This window comes from Terrapene carolina, unplaced genomic scaffold (genome assembly GCF_002925995.2).
Source record: "Terrapene carolina triunguis isolate 2854851 unplaced genomic scaffold, T_m_triunguis-2.0 Scaffold58, whole genome shotgun sequence".
Taxonomy (NCBI): domain Eukaryota; kingdom Metazoa; phylum Chordata; order Testudines; family Emydidae; genus Terrapene; species Terrapene triunguis.
Window position 1 is genome coordinate 65,195,398 of NW_020664409.1, and position 16,482 is coordinate 65,211,879.

General features: G+C 40.8%; 1 protein-coding gene across 2 annotated transcripts; it reads right to left on the reverse strand.

Moving 5' to 3' along the window:
- Positions 1-3,627: 3,627 nt before the first annotated feature.
- Positions 3,628-13,164, reverse strand: ZFAND1 (zinc finger AN1-type containing 1). Of its 2 annotated transcripts, XM_026662790.2 has the most exons (7): positions 13,121-13,158; positions 11,600-11,639; positions 11,206-11,333; positions 11,027-11,118; positions 8,198-8,322; positions 4,800-4,955; positions 3,628-4,692 (listed from the first exon to the last, which is right to left on the reverse strand). In XM_026662790.2, exons 3-7 carry the CDS (start codon positions 11,310-11,312, stop codon positions 4,522-4,524), a joined length of 651 nt encoding a protein of 216 aa, XP_026518575.1. In that variant the 5' UTR covers positions 11,313-11,333; positions 11,600-11,639; positions 13,121-13,158; the 3' UTR covers positions 3,628-4,521. The 2 variants fall into 2 exon arrangements, with proteins under 2 accessions (XP_026518575.1, XP_026518578.1); XM_026662793.2 differs by lacking the exon at positions 11,600-11,639 and having other exon boundaries at positions 13,121-13,164.
- Positions 13,165-16,482: the final 3,318 nt, after the last annotated feature.

The following is a 16,482-nucleotide window of genomic DNA, read 5'->3' on the forward strand; positions in this document are numbered from 1 at the left end:
AGCTGAAGGGGAAAAGGGTTGGGGTACATTGGCAGAGCTGTGGGTGCATGAGGACTGGGGTGCAGTAGCAGAGCTGGAGTGTGCCATGCCTCTCTCCCCTGATCCCCCAACCTCTCTCCCCTCCCCTACCACTCATCCCCATGTATCCCTCTGGTTTCATGAACAGTAACTTAAAGCAGCCCTCTTGATAAAAACCTGTACATTCTAGATCTCACAACTTCATATTGCCTACTTCCCTGACCTATCACTTCTTCATCCACCGTGAGATTTACTGGATCTATTTTGACTTCAGTAATCCACATCGTAAGGCCCACATTGTGAGTAAGAAACTTCTTCTCCTTGTATGGCTGTGCTGGGGCAACTCACAACAACCACCTCTGAGCTCTCCATATTGCTTGTTCCACACAGACGCCTACTCAGACCAGTAGCTGAAAAGCCACAATCTAGCCTTAAGGGCTTGATCCTGTTTCCACTGAGGTCAGTGGCAAAACTTTCACTGGCTTCAGTAGATAAAGGACTGGTCCCCAAATTCCCCATACAATGAACTATATTTATTAGTAGGGCTGTCAAGCGATTAAAGAAATTAATTGCGATTAATCGCACTGTTAATAATAGAATACCATTTATTTAAATATTTTTGGATGTCTTCTACATTTTCAAATATATTGATTTCAATTACAACACAGAATACAAAGTATACAGTGCTCACTTTATATTTATTTTTTATTACAAGCATTTGCACTACAAAAAAAACAAAAAAAAATAGTATTTTTCAATTCACATAATACAAGTACTGTAGTGAGTGACAGAGTCCTGTGGCACCTTATAGACTAACAGACGTATTAGAGCATAAGCTTTCGTGGGTGAATACCCACTTCGTCAGATGCATGTAGTGGAAATTTCCAGAGGCAGGTATAAATATGCAGGCAAGAATCAGTCTAGAGATAACGAGGTTAGTTCAATCAGGGAGGATGAGGCCCTCTTCTAGCAGTTGAGGAGTGAACACCAACGGAGGGGCAACTGCTTTTGTAGTTGGCTAGCCATTTACAGTCTTTGTTTAATCCTGAGCTGATGGTGTCAAATTTGCAAATGAACTGAATTCAGCAGTTTCTCTTTGAAGTCTGGTCCTGAAGTTTTTTTGTTGCAGGATGGCTACCTTTAAATCTGCTATTGTGTGTCCAGGGAGGTTGAAGTGTTCTCCTGCAGGTTTTTGTATATTGCCATTCCTAATACACTGCTACCTTGATATAACGTGACCCGATATAACATGAATTCGGATATAATGCGATAAAGCAGTGCTCGGGGGGGGGGGGGGGAGGGCTGCGCACTCCGGTGGATCAAAGCAAGTTCAAAATAATGCGGTTTCACCTATAACGCAGTAAGATTTTTTGGCTCCCGAGGACAGCGTTATGTCGAGGTAGAGGGGTATCTGACTTGTGTCCATTTATCCTTTTACGTAGGGATTGTCCAGTTTGGCCGATGTACATAGCAAAGGGGCATTGCTGGCACATGCTGGCATATATTACATTGGTGGATGTGCAGGTGAATGAACTGGTGATGTGGCTGATCTGGTTAGGTCCTATGATGGTGTCACTGATGTAAATATGTGGGCAGAGTTGGCATCGAGCTTTGTTGCATGGATTGGTTCCTGAGTTAGAGTTACTATGGTGCGGTGTGTGGTTGCTGGTGAGAATATGCTTAAGGTTGGCAGGTTGTCTGTCTCCCAAGGCCTGTGAAAGCGAGGGATCGTTGTCCAGGATGGGTTGTAGATCACTGATGATGCTTAGAAGAGGGCCTCTTCCTCCCTGATTGAACTAACCTCGTTATCTCTAGACTGATTCTTGCCTGCATATTTATACCTGCCTCTGGAAATTTCCACTACATGCGTCTGACGAAGTGGGTATTCACCCACGAAAGCTTATGCTCCAATACGTCTATTAGTCTATAAGGTGCCACAGGACTCTTTGTCGCTTCTTACAGATCCAGACTAACACGGCTACCCCTCTGATACAAGTACTGTCATGCAATCTCTTTATCATGAAAGTTGAACTTACAAATGTAGAATTATGTCCAAAATAACTGCATTCAAAAATAAAACAATGTAAAAGTTTAGAGCCTGCAAGTCCACTCAGTCTTACTTCCAATCGCTCAGATAAACAAGTTTGTTTACATTTGCAGAAGGTAATGCTGCCCACTTCTTGTTTAAAATGCTGCCTGAAAGTGAGAACAGGTGTTCTCAGGGCACTGTTGTAGCTGGCGTTGCAAGATATTTACGTGCCAGATGTGCCAAAGATTCATATGTCCCTTCATACTTCAACCATCATTCCAGGGGACATGCATCGATTCTGATGATGGGTTCTGCTCGATAATATCGAAAGCAGTGCAGACCGATGCCTGTTCATTTTCATCATCTGAGTCAGATGCCACCAAAAGAAGGTTGATTTTCTTTTTGGGTGGTTCGGGTTCTGTAGTTTCCACATTGGAGCATTGCTCTTTTAGGACTTCTGAAAGCATGCTTCTCACCTCGTCCCTCTCAGATTTTGGAAGGCACTTCAGATTCTTAAACCTTGGGTCGAGTGCTGTAGCTATCTTTAGAAATCTCACATTGGTACCTTCTTTGCATTTTGTGAAATCTGCAGTGAAAGTGTTCTTACCATGAACAAAATGTGCTGAGTTATCATCCGAGACTGCTATAACATGAAATATATGGCAGAATGCGGGTAAAACAGAGCAGGGGACATACAAGTATCCCCCAAGGAGTTCAGTCACAAATTTAGTTTACGCATTATTTTTTTAACGAGCGCCATCAGCATGGAAGCGTGTCCTCTGGAATGGTGGCCGAAGCATGAAGGGGCATACAAAAGTTTAGCATATCTGGCACGTAAATACCTTGCAATGCTAGCTACAAAAGTGCCATGTTCTCACTTTCTGGTGACATTGTAAATAAGAAGAGGGCAGCATTATCTCCTGTAAATGTAAACAAACTTGTTTGTCTTAGCGATTGGCTGAACAAGAAGTAGGACTGAGTGGACTTATAGGCTCTCAAGTTTTACATGGTTTTGGTTTGGAGTGCCGATATATAACAAAAAAAAAAAAAAGAAGAAGAAAATCTACATTTGTAAGCTGCACTTTCACGACAAAGAGATTGCACTACAGATTGTATGAGGTGAACTGAAAAATATTATTACTTTTGTCTATGATTTTTACGGTGTAAATATTTGTAATAAAGATAATATACACTTTGATTTCAATTACAACACAATACAATATGTATGAAAATGTAGAAAGCTGAGCTTTCTGCTGCATAAACCTGCAGTGCCTGCCTGTAACATTATTGTGTTGAATGTGCAGCATGGGACATGGATCTCTGCCTGGGAGAAGACACCTGTTTAAACTCAAATATCTACTATCATTAGCTAAATAGCATTTTACATGTTATGAAAACTTGCTTGTCTTTTGTACTTATATGGCCCCGATTACCTTAGTAATTAAGTGCCTCAGAATCTTTAATATATTTATCCTTATAATACCCCTGAGATGTAGGGAAATGCTATTATCTCCTTTTTACAGATGGAAAACTGAAGAACAGAGAGACTAAGTCCAAGGTCTTATAGGAAGTCTGTGACCATGTAGGGACTTGAGCCCAGGTCTCCCAAGTCGTAGGTTAGCTCCCTAACCACTGGACAATACTGCCTCACATGTGAGCTTGTAAAACATGGGTTGGTTTTTTTTCAAACTCTGTCCCGTACATTCTTAAAAGGAAGAAATAGAGAATAAAACATACATTACTGTCGTGCTTTAGAAAGGTACTGGACTGTTCTGTTCTGTAGGGCTGTCACTCTGTTTAGCCACAACAGAGGGAGATGTAGAATGAAGAAGGGCTCTAGGTCAAACCAGGTATCCCCTCCAATAATATAAGCAGCTTCTTATCTCTTTAGTTAACGGTTCACTCTGCTGGTTTACATTATTAATTCATTTATTGTTTTCATCAATACTTTGTAATGTACAAAAAAATACTTTAAAATACAAAACCAAAGATAAAAATTTCATTTGGTTGCATAATGGCAATAGAATAAAATAAATGGAAAGATTCATGTCACAGAGGTGATGTCCGCTTACCAATCCATTCTCTTTTTAGCAGTATCAACCACTCCCAAGTTTTGGTAGCTGGTGGATTAGTTAGTTTACTTGCCATAGGCATCCTGTGCCAGTTGTGACTGGAACACTTTCTGTCTCATAAATATTTCAAATTGACCAACATCAAATATTTATTAAATGGGTTAAACTATTGTTTCAAGTAACCACAACTGTTCTACATTAAAAATATACATTTATTTTTAGAGATAGGGCTCAATTCTACCCACAGTTATGCAGATGCAACTCCCACTGAAGTTGGTGGGAATTGTTTCTGGGAGGCTGAGGGCCAAATCAGGCCTGAACCCATTCTAAATGTAAGTTGTGTTTGGCTTTAGCTCAGTGTTTTTTCTGGTGATCTTTGTTTCCATCCAGTTCACCAATTAGCTACTCTAAATATGAATTTGTATCTTCTATAAACTGATCTTCATTATCAAGGTATTCCAGAATAATGTTTCCACCATTATATAATGGACACTCTTGATTGGATAACCAAGTAGCCAATGTGTGGTCCAATGGCAAAGCTTCTCCAGATGCAGTATGACACAGCCTTAATTTCTGCAAGAAATGCCCCCCGCAAAAAAATCTTGTTGTTAATTCATATTCATGCATGAAAGACAGAAAAAAATTATAACATTAAATGAAAATTGCTACCACTGATTTACCTTGGCTGTTGATTTGTTGTTGTCATTTTTAAGGTCTGCTAAGCAAGCTGCAAAATCTACTACTTTGCCAATACTCCACTTACTGCAAAAGAACATGGATTTGCTCTTCTCCTTGCTTCCCTTAGGTAAAAACACTTGAAAGTAAATTCTTTCTGTCTACAGTAAGAAACAGAGAAACGAACAATCACAAACACACATCAATTAATTTTGCTGGTCTAAAGAGAATTAAGCTGACATGTACATTATTATTATTATTATTATTATTAATCACTTTATACTGCAGTACTCCCCAAAGGCCTCAGTCGAGATTAGGCTCCCATTGTGCTAGATGCTGTTACAAATACCTATGAAGAGAAAGTCCCTGCCCTGGCTATCAGACAATAATGATCGCTTTGAAGAGGAAGAAGGTACACCTCTACCCCAATATAACGTGACCCGATATAACACAAATTCTGATATAACATGGTAAAGCAGTGCTCCAGGCAGGCGGGGCTGCGCACTCCGGTGGATCAAAGCAAGTTCGATATAACATGGTTTCACCTATAACGCAGTAAGATTTTTTGGCTCCCGAGGACAGCGTTATATCGAGGTAGAGGTGTAGTTTAAAGAGGTAATGCTGGTTGGGCTCCCGTGCTGGTGTGTGTCAGGAATACGATATGTCACAATATTGTGGAAGTCCCAAGCTGGAAAGCAAACAAAAGGCTACTGGTAGTCATGTACACTGTGGAGCCGATGTGCTTGAGTTCTGATGATAAAGAGCAATCAGTGATATCAGAGGTGCCTGCCAGCACTTTTGTCTAGGCCAGCTTCTCAACCTTCATCCCATCCCATCCTTCCTCCCTGTAGGTACCAAAAGCTTTGTGGCCTTCCCCATGACTGAAACATTTATAAGAGAGGGTACTATTACAATCTTTATTGCCTAAAAGATGCATATTTTAAATATGAAGTAGGGACCACCTGTTTTTTTCTGGTTTGTTTTCCCTTCATACTTGTTTCCGTGGTTTCATCAACTTCTATTTTATGTTCTATAAACACAATAGACAGGTTCGCCTTTGCCAGGTGCCAGCTGAAAGCAAGTAAGCAAGATAAAAAATATTTCTTCTTTTCATTGGTTTTACTTGGGTTTGCCCTAGAAAGAATTCATACCTCCCCACCCTCACCACCCTTAAGTCTGTGGGCTTGTCTTCACTGCAGTTAACTCAAGTAATAACTTGAGTGCTGACCCTAACCCTGAATTCCATCCACACACAAAAACCTTTAACTCAAGCGTGGTGGTGTTTTTAACTCAAGTTAGCTGGCCCAAGAGGGGATATAGGCTGAAACTCAAACAAGCGCAACTCATAACCTACTAACATGACCACTCTATAGCTGGATGCAGGATAGTGCCACTCTACTGCCGATAGTCCTCCAATGCTTTCCCACAATTCCTACTGTGTGCCCAGAAAGGACAGACAAGTTCTCTCACAATTCACTGGGACAGAATTCAGACAGTGGCTCAGCATACTGCAATACTAATCATGAGATATGCCTCCATAAGTCTCTGCAACACCTGAGTGAGTACAATGCCAGGGCAGACATAGCAACTTGACTGTTATTTCACAATCTGGCTACTCTCACTCAAGCCAGGCAAACTCAAGAGGAGTAACTTGAGTTTATTCTGAAGTCAAGACATATCCTGGGAAACAATCTAGAAAAAAACCTACAAATCTAGAAAGGGTTCGACAAGAAAAATTTGAGGGCTTAACTAGACCAACTTTCCAGCTGTGAAAAGTGATGCAGCAGAGAGGGATCCAAGGGACATCTGTCACTAAGCTGAAGGGAGAGTTGGGGAGAATAGCACAGAATGAGGGCTGGGAAGAGAGTTTGAGAAGGGAACTGAAAAGAGAGTAGAATTGTGGGTTGGAGTTTAATTACATCTGTGATAGATTATCACTATTCTACATGATTAAACAATTAAACTCCAGTTAAGCAAATGAATAATGAAAGGAATTAACATAGAGCCATTTGTGCTGTGGGTTACAATCTTTAGAGTTAGGGAACAGCAATTTAATTTCCTTATAACCAAAAAACCCAAACTCATTCTGTTACCTCCTGCATCTCAAGATGTTAATCACTGTCTCCATTCGTACATCTATTAAAATGGCATAATCTAAGGATTGTGCGGCAAGCAGGACTTCACATTAAGATTGCTACCTAAACAGGAATGTTTAATTTGTACTCCAAGCATGTGGAGATTTGTAGTAGAGAAAAAGAAGTTGTAATAGGATTCAGAGAGGGAAGAGCTACGTTTGTTTTACAATAATTAAATGTAAAACAAGACAAAGCCTAATGGTAAAAATGATGAAATGCATTGTATATGATGTGGCCAATATATAAAATTACAAATTGGTCTAGAATGAAATCCTGCAAGAGGGAAATAGAAAGACATTTACAAACTAAAAATCACCCTGGCTTGAAAAAAAAATGGAGCTGTTGTTCTGAATGATCATAGTGAGAAACAATGAAGAATCAGTGAAGTAATGGATGCTGCTGACCTTGGCTATGGTGAAATATGTAGCTCAGCTAAACTGTAGAAGAAGTGTGAACAAATCTTGTTTTATCACTCAAAGCTCAGGCCAAGTATGAGCTAGATTTCTCCAGGCTGGCACAAAGATATGTAAATTGCACCCTCTATGCACCAACCAGGGTCGCTGCATCCACATGAGAGGGCAGGCAGTGCTTCAATTGTGAACATCTCTCAGGGGTTATCGGCTTTAAGACTTAGGACATGTCTATGCTTCAGTGGCACAGCTATGGTACTGCAGCTGTGCCGCTGTAGCATAGATGCTTCTTTCATTGTTGGAAGGGGTTTTCTGTCAATGTAAGTAATCCATCTCTCTGAGAGGCAGTACGTAAGTCAATTATGTATACAGTGGGGATTAAGCTGAACTAACTATGACACACAGGGCACAACGTTTTTCACAGCCCTTAGTGGTGTAGACCAGGCCTTCTTTTGGACTGCAATTTGTTCATGGTTAGTGTGGCAGATTAATTTCCTGTTTAAATAGCAAACTACATGTCCATTTTCTCTCTCACGCACAATATAAGAGAATTTGCTTTCAGGCAGGAGATTCAGGCCCTGATCCTGCATATGCTGAATTTTACACACGAGTACTCCACTGAGTTTAATAGGACTACTCTTGTGTGTGAAGTTAAGCAGGAGTGTAAATGATTGTGTTTTCAGGGGCTAATTCAGAAAAAAAAAAATAAACAGAATACTTTTTTTTTTAATATTCTGTTTTACTCTAAATGAGAGAGTAAAATTAACAACAAAAGTCTAGAAATCTGTTTATATCCTTAAATAAATAGAGTAAATCAGAAACACTGATGCGGTTTGAAGGCAACTGCGTATGACTGACCTGTGGCAAGGACTTATCCCCACACGCGTGCATTTTCAGTTTCATTAGTGCCACCTTTGCTGCTGTTTCACTGTTTTTTGCTCCTTTCCGTCTTTTGCTTCTTACTGCGTCCTCCTTTTTAGAATCTGAGGAAAATATTATTTCTGAATGTTACTCCAAGTCACGTTTTCTTTCACTCTGTTACAAATGAAATTACCATTGTGTCTATTGTCACAAAAGTTTAGAGTTCAGTGCACTGGAATAATTTAGATCTGCCTCTGTGGGTGTGCCCACACTGCAGCGGAGGCGAGCCTCCCAGCCAAGGTAGGCAGACTCACGATAGCAGGGCTTGAGCTAGTGCACCAAAATAGCGGTATGGACATGGAAGCTCGGACTACAGCTCGGACTCTCAAGCCCACCTGTCCCCCTAAGTTTGAGACATACTCTTTGTGAGTGGATCCCCTTCTCTTCCATGCATCCAGGCAATCATACAATTGCTGGTACTCTGAGTACTAGGGAGTCTGACCAGTCCTATTGGAATTAGTAACTAGGGCTGTCAAGTGATTAAAAAAATTAATCACGATTAATGACACTGTTAAACAATAATAGAATACCATTTATTTAAATATTTTTGGATGTTTTCTACATTTTCAAATATATTGATTTCAATTACAACAGAGAATACAAAGTGTACAGTGCTCACTTTATATTTATTTTTGATTACAAGTATTTGCACTGTAAAAATGATGAAAAATTGTATTTTTCAATTCACCTCATACAAGTACTGTAGTGCGATCTCTTTGTCGTGAAAGTGCAACATACAAATGTAGATTTTTTTTTGTTACATAACTGCACTCCAAAACAAAACAATGTAAAACTTTAGAGCCTGCAAGTTCACTCAGTCCTACTTCTTGGTCAGCCAATCTCTCAGACAAACAAGTTTGTTTACATTTGCAGGAGATAATGCTGCCTGTTTCTTGTTTACAATGTCACTGTTGTAGCCGGCATCGCAAGATATTTACGTGCCAGATGCGCTAAAGATTCATATGTCCCTTCATGCTTCAACCACCATTCCAGAAGGCATGCGTCCATGCTGATGACGGGTTCTGCTCGATAACAATCGAAAGCAGTGTGGACTGACGCATATCCATTTTCATCCTCTTTCAGCCACGAGCAGAAAGTTGATTTTCTTTTTTGGTAGTTCGGGTTCTGTAATTTCCACATCGGAATGTTTCTCTTTTCAGACTTCTGAATGCAAGCTCCACACCTCGTCCCTCTCAGATTTTGGAAGGCACTTCAGATTCTTAAACCCTGGGTCGAGTGCTTTAGAAAGCATTTCTTTAGAAATCTCACATTGATACCTTCCTTGTGTTTTGTCAAATCTGCAGTGAAAGTGTTCTTACCATGAACAAAATGTGCTGAGTCATCATCCGAGACTGCTATAACATGAAATATATGGCAGAATGCGGGTAAAACAGAGCAGGGCACATACAAATATCCCCCAAGGAGTTCAGTCACAAATTTAATTTACGCATTATTTTTTTAACGAGCGCCATCAGCATGGAAGCGTGTCCTCTGGAATGGTGGCCGAAGCATGAAGAGGCATACAAATGTTTAGCGTATGTGGCACATAAATACCTTGCAATGCCGGCTACAAAAGCCAGTTCTCACTTTCTGGTGACATTGTAAATAAGAAGCGGGCAGCATTATTTCCTGTAATGTAAACAAACTTGTTTGTCTTAGCAACTGGCTGAACAAGAAGTAGGACTGAGTGGACTTGTAGGCTCTAAAGTTTTACATTGTTTTGTTTTGGAGTGCGGTTATTTAACAAGCAAAAAAAAATCTACATTTGTATGTTGCACTTTCACGACAAAGAGATCGCACTACAGTACTTATATGAGGTGAATTGAAAATACTATTTCTTTTGTTTATCATTTTTACAGTGCAAATATTTGTAATAAAAATAATTTACACGTTGTATTCTGTGTTGTAATTGAAATCAATATATATGAAAATGTAGAAAAAGATCCAAAATATTTAATAATTTTCAATTTGTATTCTATTGTTTCACAGAGCGATTAAAACTGCGATTAATTTTTTTAATCACGATTAATTTTTTGAGTTAATCGCATGAGTTAACTGCGATTAATCGACAGCCCTATTGGTAACTGGGCCAGAGAAATGTGCTGGGATGGAGCAGAAAAAGACCCCGTCCTCTGCACTGATCTGTGGCTGCAAAGCAGCACTGGGGGAGCATAAGCTACATGAGCTGAACAGATGTAGAAAGTGATACTTCTAAATGTGCTTCACCACAACATCTCTGAGGTACTATTCCAGCCCCTCCACTACACAAACATAATGTGGCCAGGTCTGGCAGTGCTCCTTAGTGTAGGTCTAGCCCACAAGGCCATAAAAGTGCCCACTCTGTGGCCAAACTTTGCTACTATGAGGGCTGCCCGGGCAACATGCCAGCAGCCTAAGGTTTGCACCCAATCTGCATATATTTTTACCTAATATTTTTACTAATCCACCTAATCACAATACTTACCTTTCATCATAACAGAAACTGCTATTTAGACTTGATTAGCAATAAAATCCAGTCTCCATCAGCTTTGTCCTCATCCTGGATTTGCAGGGGGCAGCCTGGGCCACATCTGGACTTTAGGGACATCTGCCATAGTGTATCATGTCTCCAAATATAGGAGCAGGGCTACACATGGGCACTCACAGGCAGGCGTTATCCATTCAAGGAACCTTCATTCTTTTGACAAGCTTGGACTTCTAGACTAATACAAAAGCTCAAACAGCTCACTGAAGAAAATAATACAATAAATATCCTATGGTACTTGCCTATAATATCTTTAACTAGCTTCTGAGTAGCAGCCATGCGAGGTTTAGGGGTATCCAGTTTCTCACACTCATGGTCTGACTGATGACGGTGTCTATAAACAATAGAACAGCAAACTCTCATTAGATGTTCCATATGTTAACAACAGAGCATAGGTGTTTCAACATTTTGCTCTGCTCACCTTAAGCAAAACTGTTTCTTGCAGTGGGGGCATAAAATTGGTAAAAGCTCTTTTCCATTGCAGCCCTTATACGTGCATGGGTAAGATCGATGTTCGTCCAATTTCATGCTCTCGCTTCTTATATTCACCTAAACATTATTAAGAAACATTCAGTGTAAATACACATATGTAATGAAAAATAATTTGCATCCTTATCCAACTTGCTTTAGTGCTTTGATTCTGACATTACAGAAAAACAGGAAATTAATTTAGAGTGCTTTAAGGGAGACCTGCAAGCTTTAAACAAACAAACACAAAAGTTCTCCACTTGCAGCTATGTGAATTGAACATCCCCAATAACCAGATGTTGTGGGGTTTTGATGTCTTGCAAAGAAATCACAAATTATCAACTTACCTCAGAACAGCCATGAGAATCCCGGCTTCTATGTTGAAGGCTTAAAGTTAAAAGAAAAAAGTCCCCATCACTATCCAAATTTCAAAAAAGCAAAAAGAAAACATGAGCCCATATAAGTGTTTGATAAGTTGTAATGTAGCATGGCTTTCATCATGATCAAATTTCAACTAAATAACCACCATTCTCTTCCAAAACTTGTACCAGCATACAGATTTTTGTCACCAAGGGGATTGGTTTTAAAACTAAAAGTGTCATATTGCTCTTGACAGCGTATGATGGTTTAGTTCTCAAAAATTAGGCCTCAATTCAGCAAAGTACTTTTAGTGAAAGGGGCTACTCACATGCTTAAAACTAAGGCCCAGATCCACAAATCAACTTAGCTGGCTAAGCCCCTGATCTAGTCCCAGTTTTAAGCCCCTCAGTGATCCATAAAATCCCACTCAGCTACTGCCTAACAGTAAACTCGCTCAGCACCTACATTTTTGCTGTAAAAGTTCCCTGGCCACCCAAGTTTCTGCCTCTAGACATGTGCATCCAATCTCATGGCTAAACCCCAGCGCAATCCACAAACGGGGGATAATGGAGGAGCACCTATCTTTCTTGAATAGTCCAATCCGGTAAGCATGCTCTGAGCATGCCTACCAGCCTGAGACACGTTCAAAATCCAGGAAGGGGGCTGGAGGTGTGTGCCTCCCTTATAACTTTCAGCCCAGTGGCTAGAGCCCTCACCCAGGATGTAGCAGACCCAATCAACAGAGCAGAGGGTCTGGACCCTGGGTCTCTCATCTTCCAGATGGGTGCTCTAATTACCAGGCTAGAGAGACAACCTCACTCCCTCTCTCTGACCCAATGACTATTTAATTATTTCTCCAAAGTAGAACATCTTCAACAGGAGAGACTGAGGAAGACTCACATCAGAATCTAATCTAATTTGAGTGTCACATCAAATATATATATAGAACGTTTATTTATCAAGATTCTCAGAACTGGAAGCAGAAAGTTAAACGAGTTCGTTTGACCATATATTACCAAAAAGCAATAAGAAGCGTAAGAAGCCTATGAGCAGTGAGCTGCTTTATCTGACAGCTTAACTGGGAAAGAAAAGAGCTAAATTTATAGTACGCATTCCAAGAATTTTAACTCCAACGTAGGGAACTCTAAGTGAGACAGCTCTGTTTTGATCTGGCTGCGTACAAAAATAGTCTTCCTGTTGACTTAAGTCGGAGGTACCAAAAGCACAAGCTGAAGACCAAATATGCCCTATGGAGTATGGCCATCTTCTTTGTCTAATTGCACTCATTCACAAAAGACCCAGAGAAATAAAATAGGCCATTAATAAGAATTCATGATATCTGTTCCTGAATTTATGCAACAAATAACTTTTTATCTCCTCTTTTATTAAATCAAAAGTGACACCCTCCTTGATTTTTCTATTCGGCTTAAAATACTGTAACATTTCCTTTTTGGTAGTTGGATTCAAGTTTAAGTGTGTCTAAGATCTTATATTATATGATGTCTTACCAAAAAACTCCTGAACAGCCATCACATACAAAGGGCAGAAAATCTGAAACCAAAAGAGAGGTTTTTTTTAATTAGCTAAGGTAATTATTTAGCTAATAGTTTTTAATCTAAATATTTATAAGGTTAACTACCAATGCCCACAAGAAATAAATGCAAAAATGTCTTCCCTACCAAAGCATTCAAACCAATTTACATTCAGCCCTTCATACAGTGCCTGCATTAATGTTTAAGAACTTGGACCAAGTCTTATTTGCTAATTCTACAGACTCAAAAAGACTAAAAAAGTTCAATCTACTTAACAATGTCGTTTTTTTTGTAGTACAGTATACTCTAGTTTGCTACTGCTACTAAAAAATAAGAGGTAAAATGAAGTGCATTCATGTATATTCTACGAGTAGGAATTTGAAGTGTACTTCTGTAAGCAGTGCTAACAGGTTTTTTTTAATATAAAATCAATTTAAACAAAAACCTGAAGAAAAGCAAGCTGTATTTTATCAGTGTCAGCCAATTTATTATTATGACAAGATCACTCTGATCATTACCCCAGTTACAGTTTGATGGAGTACAAGGGGGAATCTTTGCTTTTGTACAACTATTATAAGGTGATGCACAAATCAGTCTAGTCTTTTGATATATATTCATCCTTTAATTCTGTGGCAAATCTAGATATTTAAGCTATTATGTAGAATGACTGGTGCAATCAGTCATATATGAATGCTTTATTTTTTACAGGGGTGAAACCATGTCTAGTACTTAGGCCATGGTACTTAGGGCATCAGTCCGGTTTACTGGGCTTTATTCCTGGTTCTACTGCTAACTTCCTGTATAAACTCAGGCAAGTCACTTAGTCCAGTGCGTGACCTTTACTCATAATGATGAGCACTTACTCAAGAAAGTAGTCTCACTGACTTCAACAAGACTATTTGTATTAGTAAATGATGATAACATGAATAAGGGTTGCACAACTGCACCCCATATCTTTCTATTTGTCAGTTTCCGCATCCGCAATTGCGATTTCATAATACACAGGTGTGATGTTTCCCTAATTAATGTTTGTAAAGCATTATGAGAACTTTTGATGAAAGGTGCTATAGGAGTGCAAGGTCTTATTATATACATTACCCATGAAATCTGGTATTTGCAAATTGACCTCTTGCGAACCTTTAACAAGACTGTACCGCTCTTCACAGATTCTGCTGTCTTTATGGCTATTCCTGAACTAGCATTTTTCAGAAAGTCTCCCAGTTTTGCACTACCACTGTACCACATCAGCTCCAATGGTGGTAGCACTAGAGCAGACTGAGGTAGCTGTTTTTACGAATGTGTCAAGTAACACTGCTCAGAGCAAAGCTGGACAATGAGATAGGAAAACATTTGAGCCCCATCTACACTAACGCAGCAACAGTGAGAGTTTTCCCAAAAATTGCTTGTGTAAACCCAACATATGTAAGTACCACAGTTCTAAAAGAAACTGCAGAAAGTGCAGTCACAAAGCTCCCTATGGCTCTCCTAGCTTGTGTGGTACTATTGCACATCTCATTAGGCACTGGAATGGCATTGACTTCAAAGTGCCAGTCCAGAAAGAATGGGGAAAGGGCTATCAGCTATTAACAGTGGCTCTGCAAAGGTAAACTGTTTTTTTCTGGCCCACTACATTACACACTTCAGTGCACCTGCTCTAATCCCCATCAAATGAGACTGGAAATTCTGTCAACTGTTGAAAACATTCTGGTAAATGAAACAAAAACTATGTCCAGTGAAGGCACCCTTTCCTTAATGATGCTTCAGATGCCACTCTTTAATCGTGTAAGCAGAGTCAGGATGAGCTCTACCCTGACATCTGGTGGTGAATTATGGCGAGTGTGGAAAAGAACTCCAGGGGCGGATCTCGTTTGCATAGGCACACCCACACGCCTAGCATGAGCCCACAGCAACCAAAAGTGGTCACTTTGGCTGGTGTGGGATCCCCAGTTTCTCTGTTATTGGGGCAGGAAGAATAAAGTTTTGTTACCCTGATTCTGTGAATCAAGGCCAGTGGAACTGTTGTATGACAGAAGGACTGAGTGAATCCGTCACCATTACCTAAGTAGCAGTTGCTTGTCAAGGGGCATGGGTTACAAGACCCAGTGAATTGAGAGAGGATGGGGACAGGTATTTGTACCTGATGGTATGGGCCCCCTCTGAGGGTTTCAAACACCAATTGCACTGCCTCCTCTCTCCACTGTTGAATGTCAGAGCTAACTTTGATTCCCTTAGGAGTCTAGTTACAGGCTGCTGAGCTGAATTTACTTTGGGCCAATGGTGCACCAGCACTGGGGCTCCCCTACTATACTATGAGCTGAAATCGCTAAGAGCTGAAATCACAAAAGAGCTGATGTTGTTAAGAGCTGAGATCACTGAGTGCTGTGTTAACTAGTGGGGGAGCCTGAAGCTATATTGCTCAGCAGCTGGTGGAGCAATTTGTGGGGACGACTGGAGGAGCAGCGAGCGGTGCGGAGCCTTGCGGGGCTGGTTGGAGCGGCCCAAGGAACGGCGAGCAGAGCTGTTTGCGGGGACGGCTGGAACGGCTCACAGGTCGGTGAGCGGAGCGGAGCAGCTTGTAGAGCGGAGCAGTTCGTGGGATGGCAGGAAAGTGGACTGGCTCGTGGTAAAGGCTGCGGCGGAACCCCCACGGAGAAACAGACGGCTGGCCAGCCTTGGATCACGTAAGGTGCCCCTTAACACCCTGCGTGCGCCCCCCCCCCTTTTACTCTGGGGCTGCACTGGTCAGGGACAGAGACTTTGGGGGTTGTTGGACTTTTGGGACTTTGGGTGGTTGCTGGACCCAAGAGACTTTGGGGCTGTTGGACTTGGGGGACTCTGGGTGATTTTTGGGTTGCTGGATTCAAGAACCAAAGGGAAAAGGACACAGCCCAATTTGCTGGGGTGGGTTTTGCTCATGGTTTGTGTTGTGAATCCTGTTTGTGGTGTTTTTCCAATTTTATGCTGATGTCGTTTACCTCATGTTATTAAACATTTTCTGCTACACTCAGACTCCGTGCTTGCGAGAGGGGAAGTATTGCCTCTTAGAGGTACCCAGGGGGGTGGTATGTAATTGTCCCAGGTCACTGGGTGGGGGCTCGAGCCGGTTTTGCATTGTGTTATTGAACAGAACCCCTAGATACAGAACCCGGCCCTTGTTGCTGCCAACTTAGATGGGCAGAAGGGTTACAATCGTAACATGCTTTTAACATGTTCCTCCAAAATAATTCCATCACATGCTGAGACTGGCAACTTAGCTGCCAGGAGCATCAACCTCTTGTGGACACAGGCAGGCTGGTTGTGGGATAGCTCCGTGGTTTGAGCATTAGCCTGCTAAACAC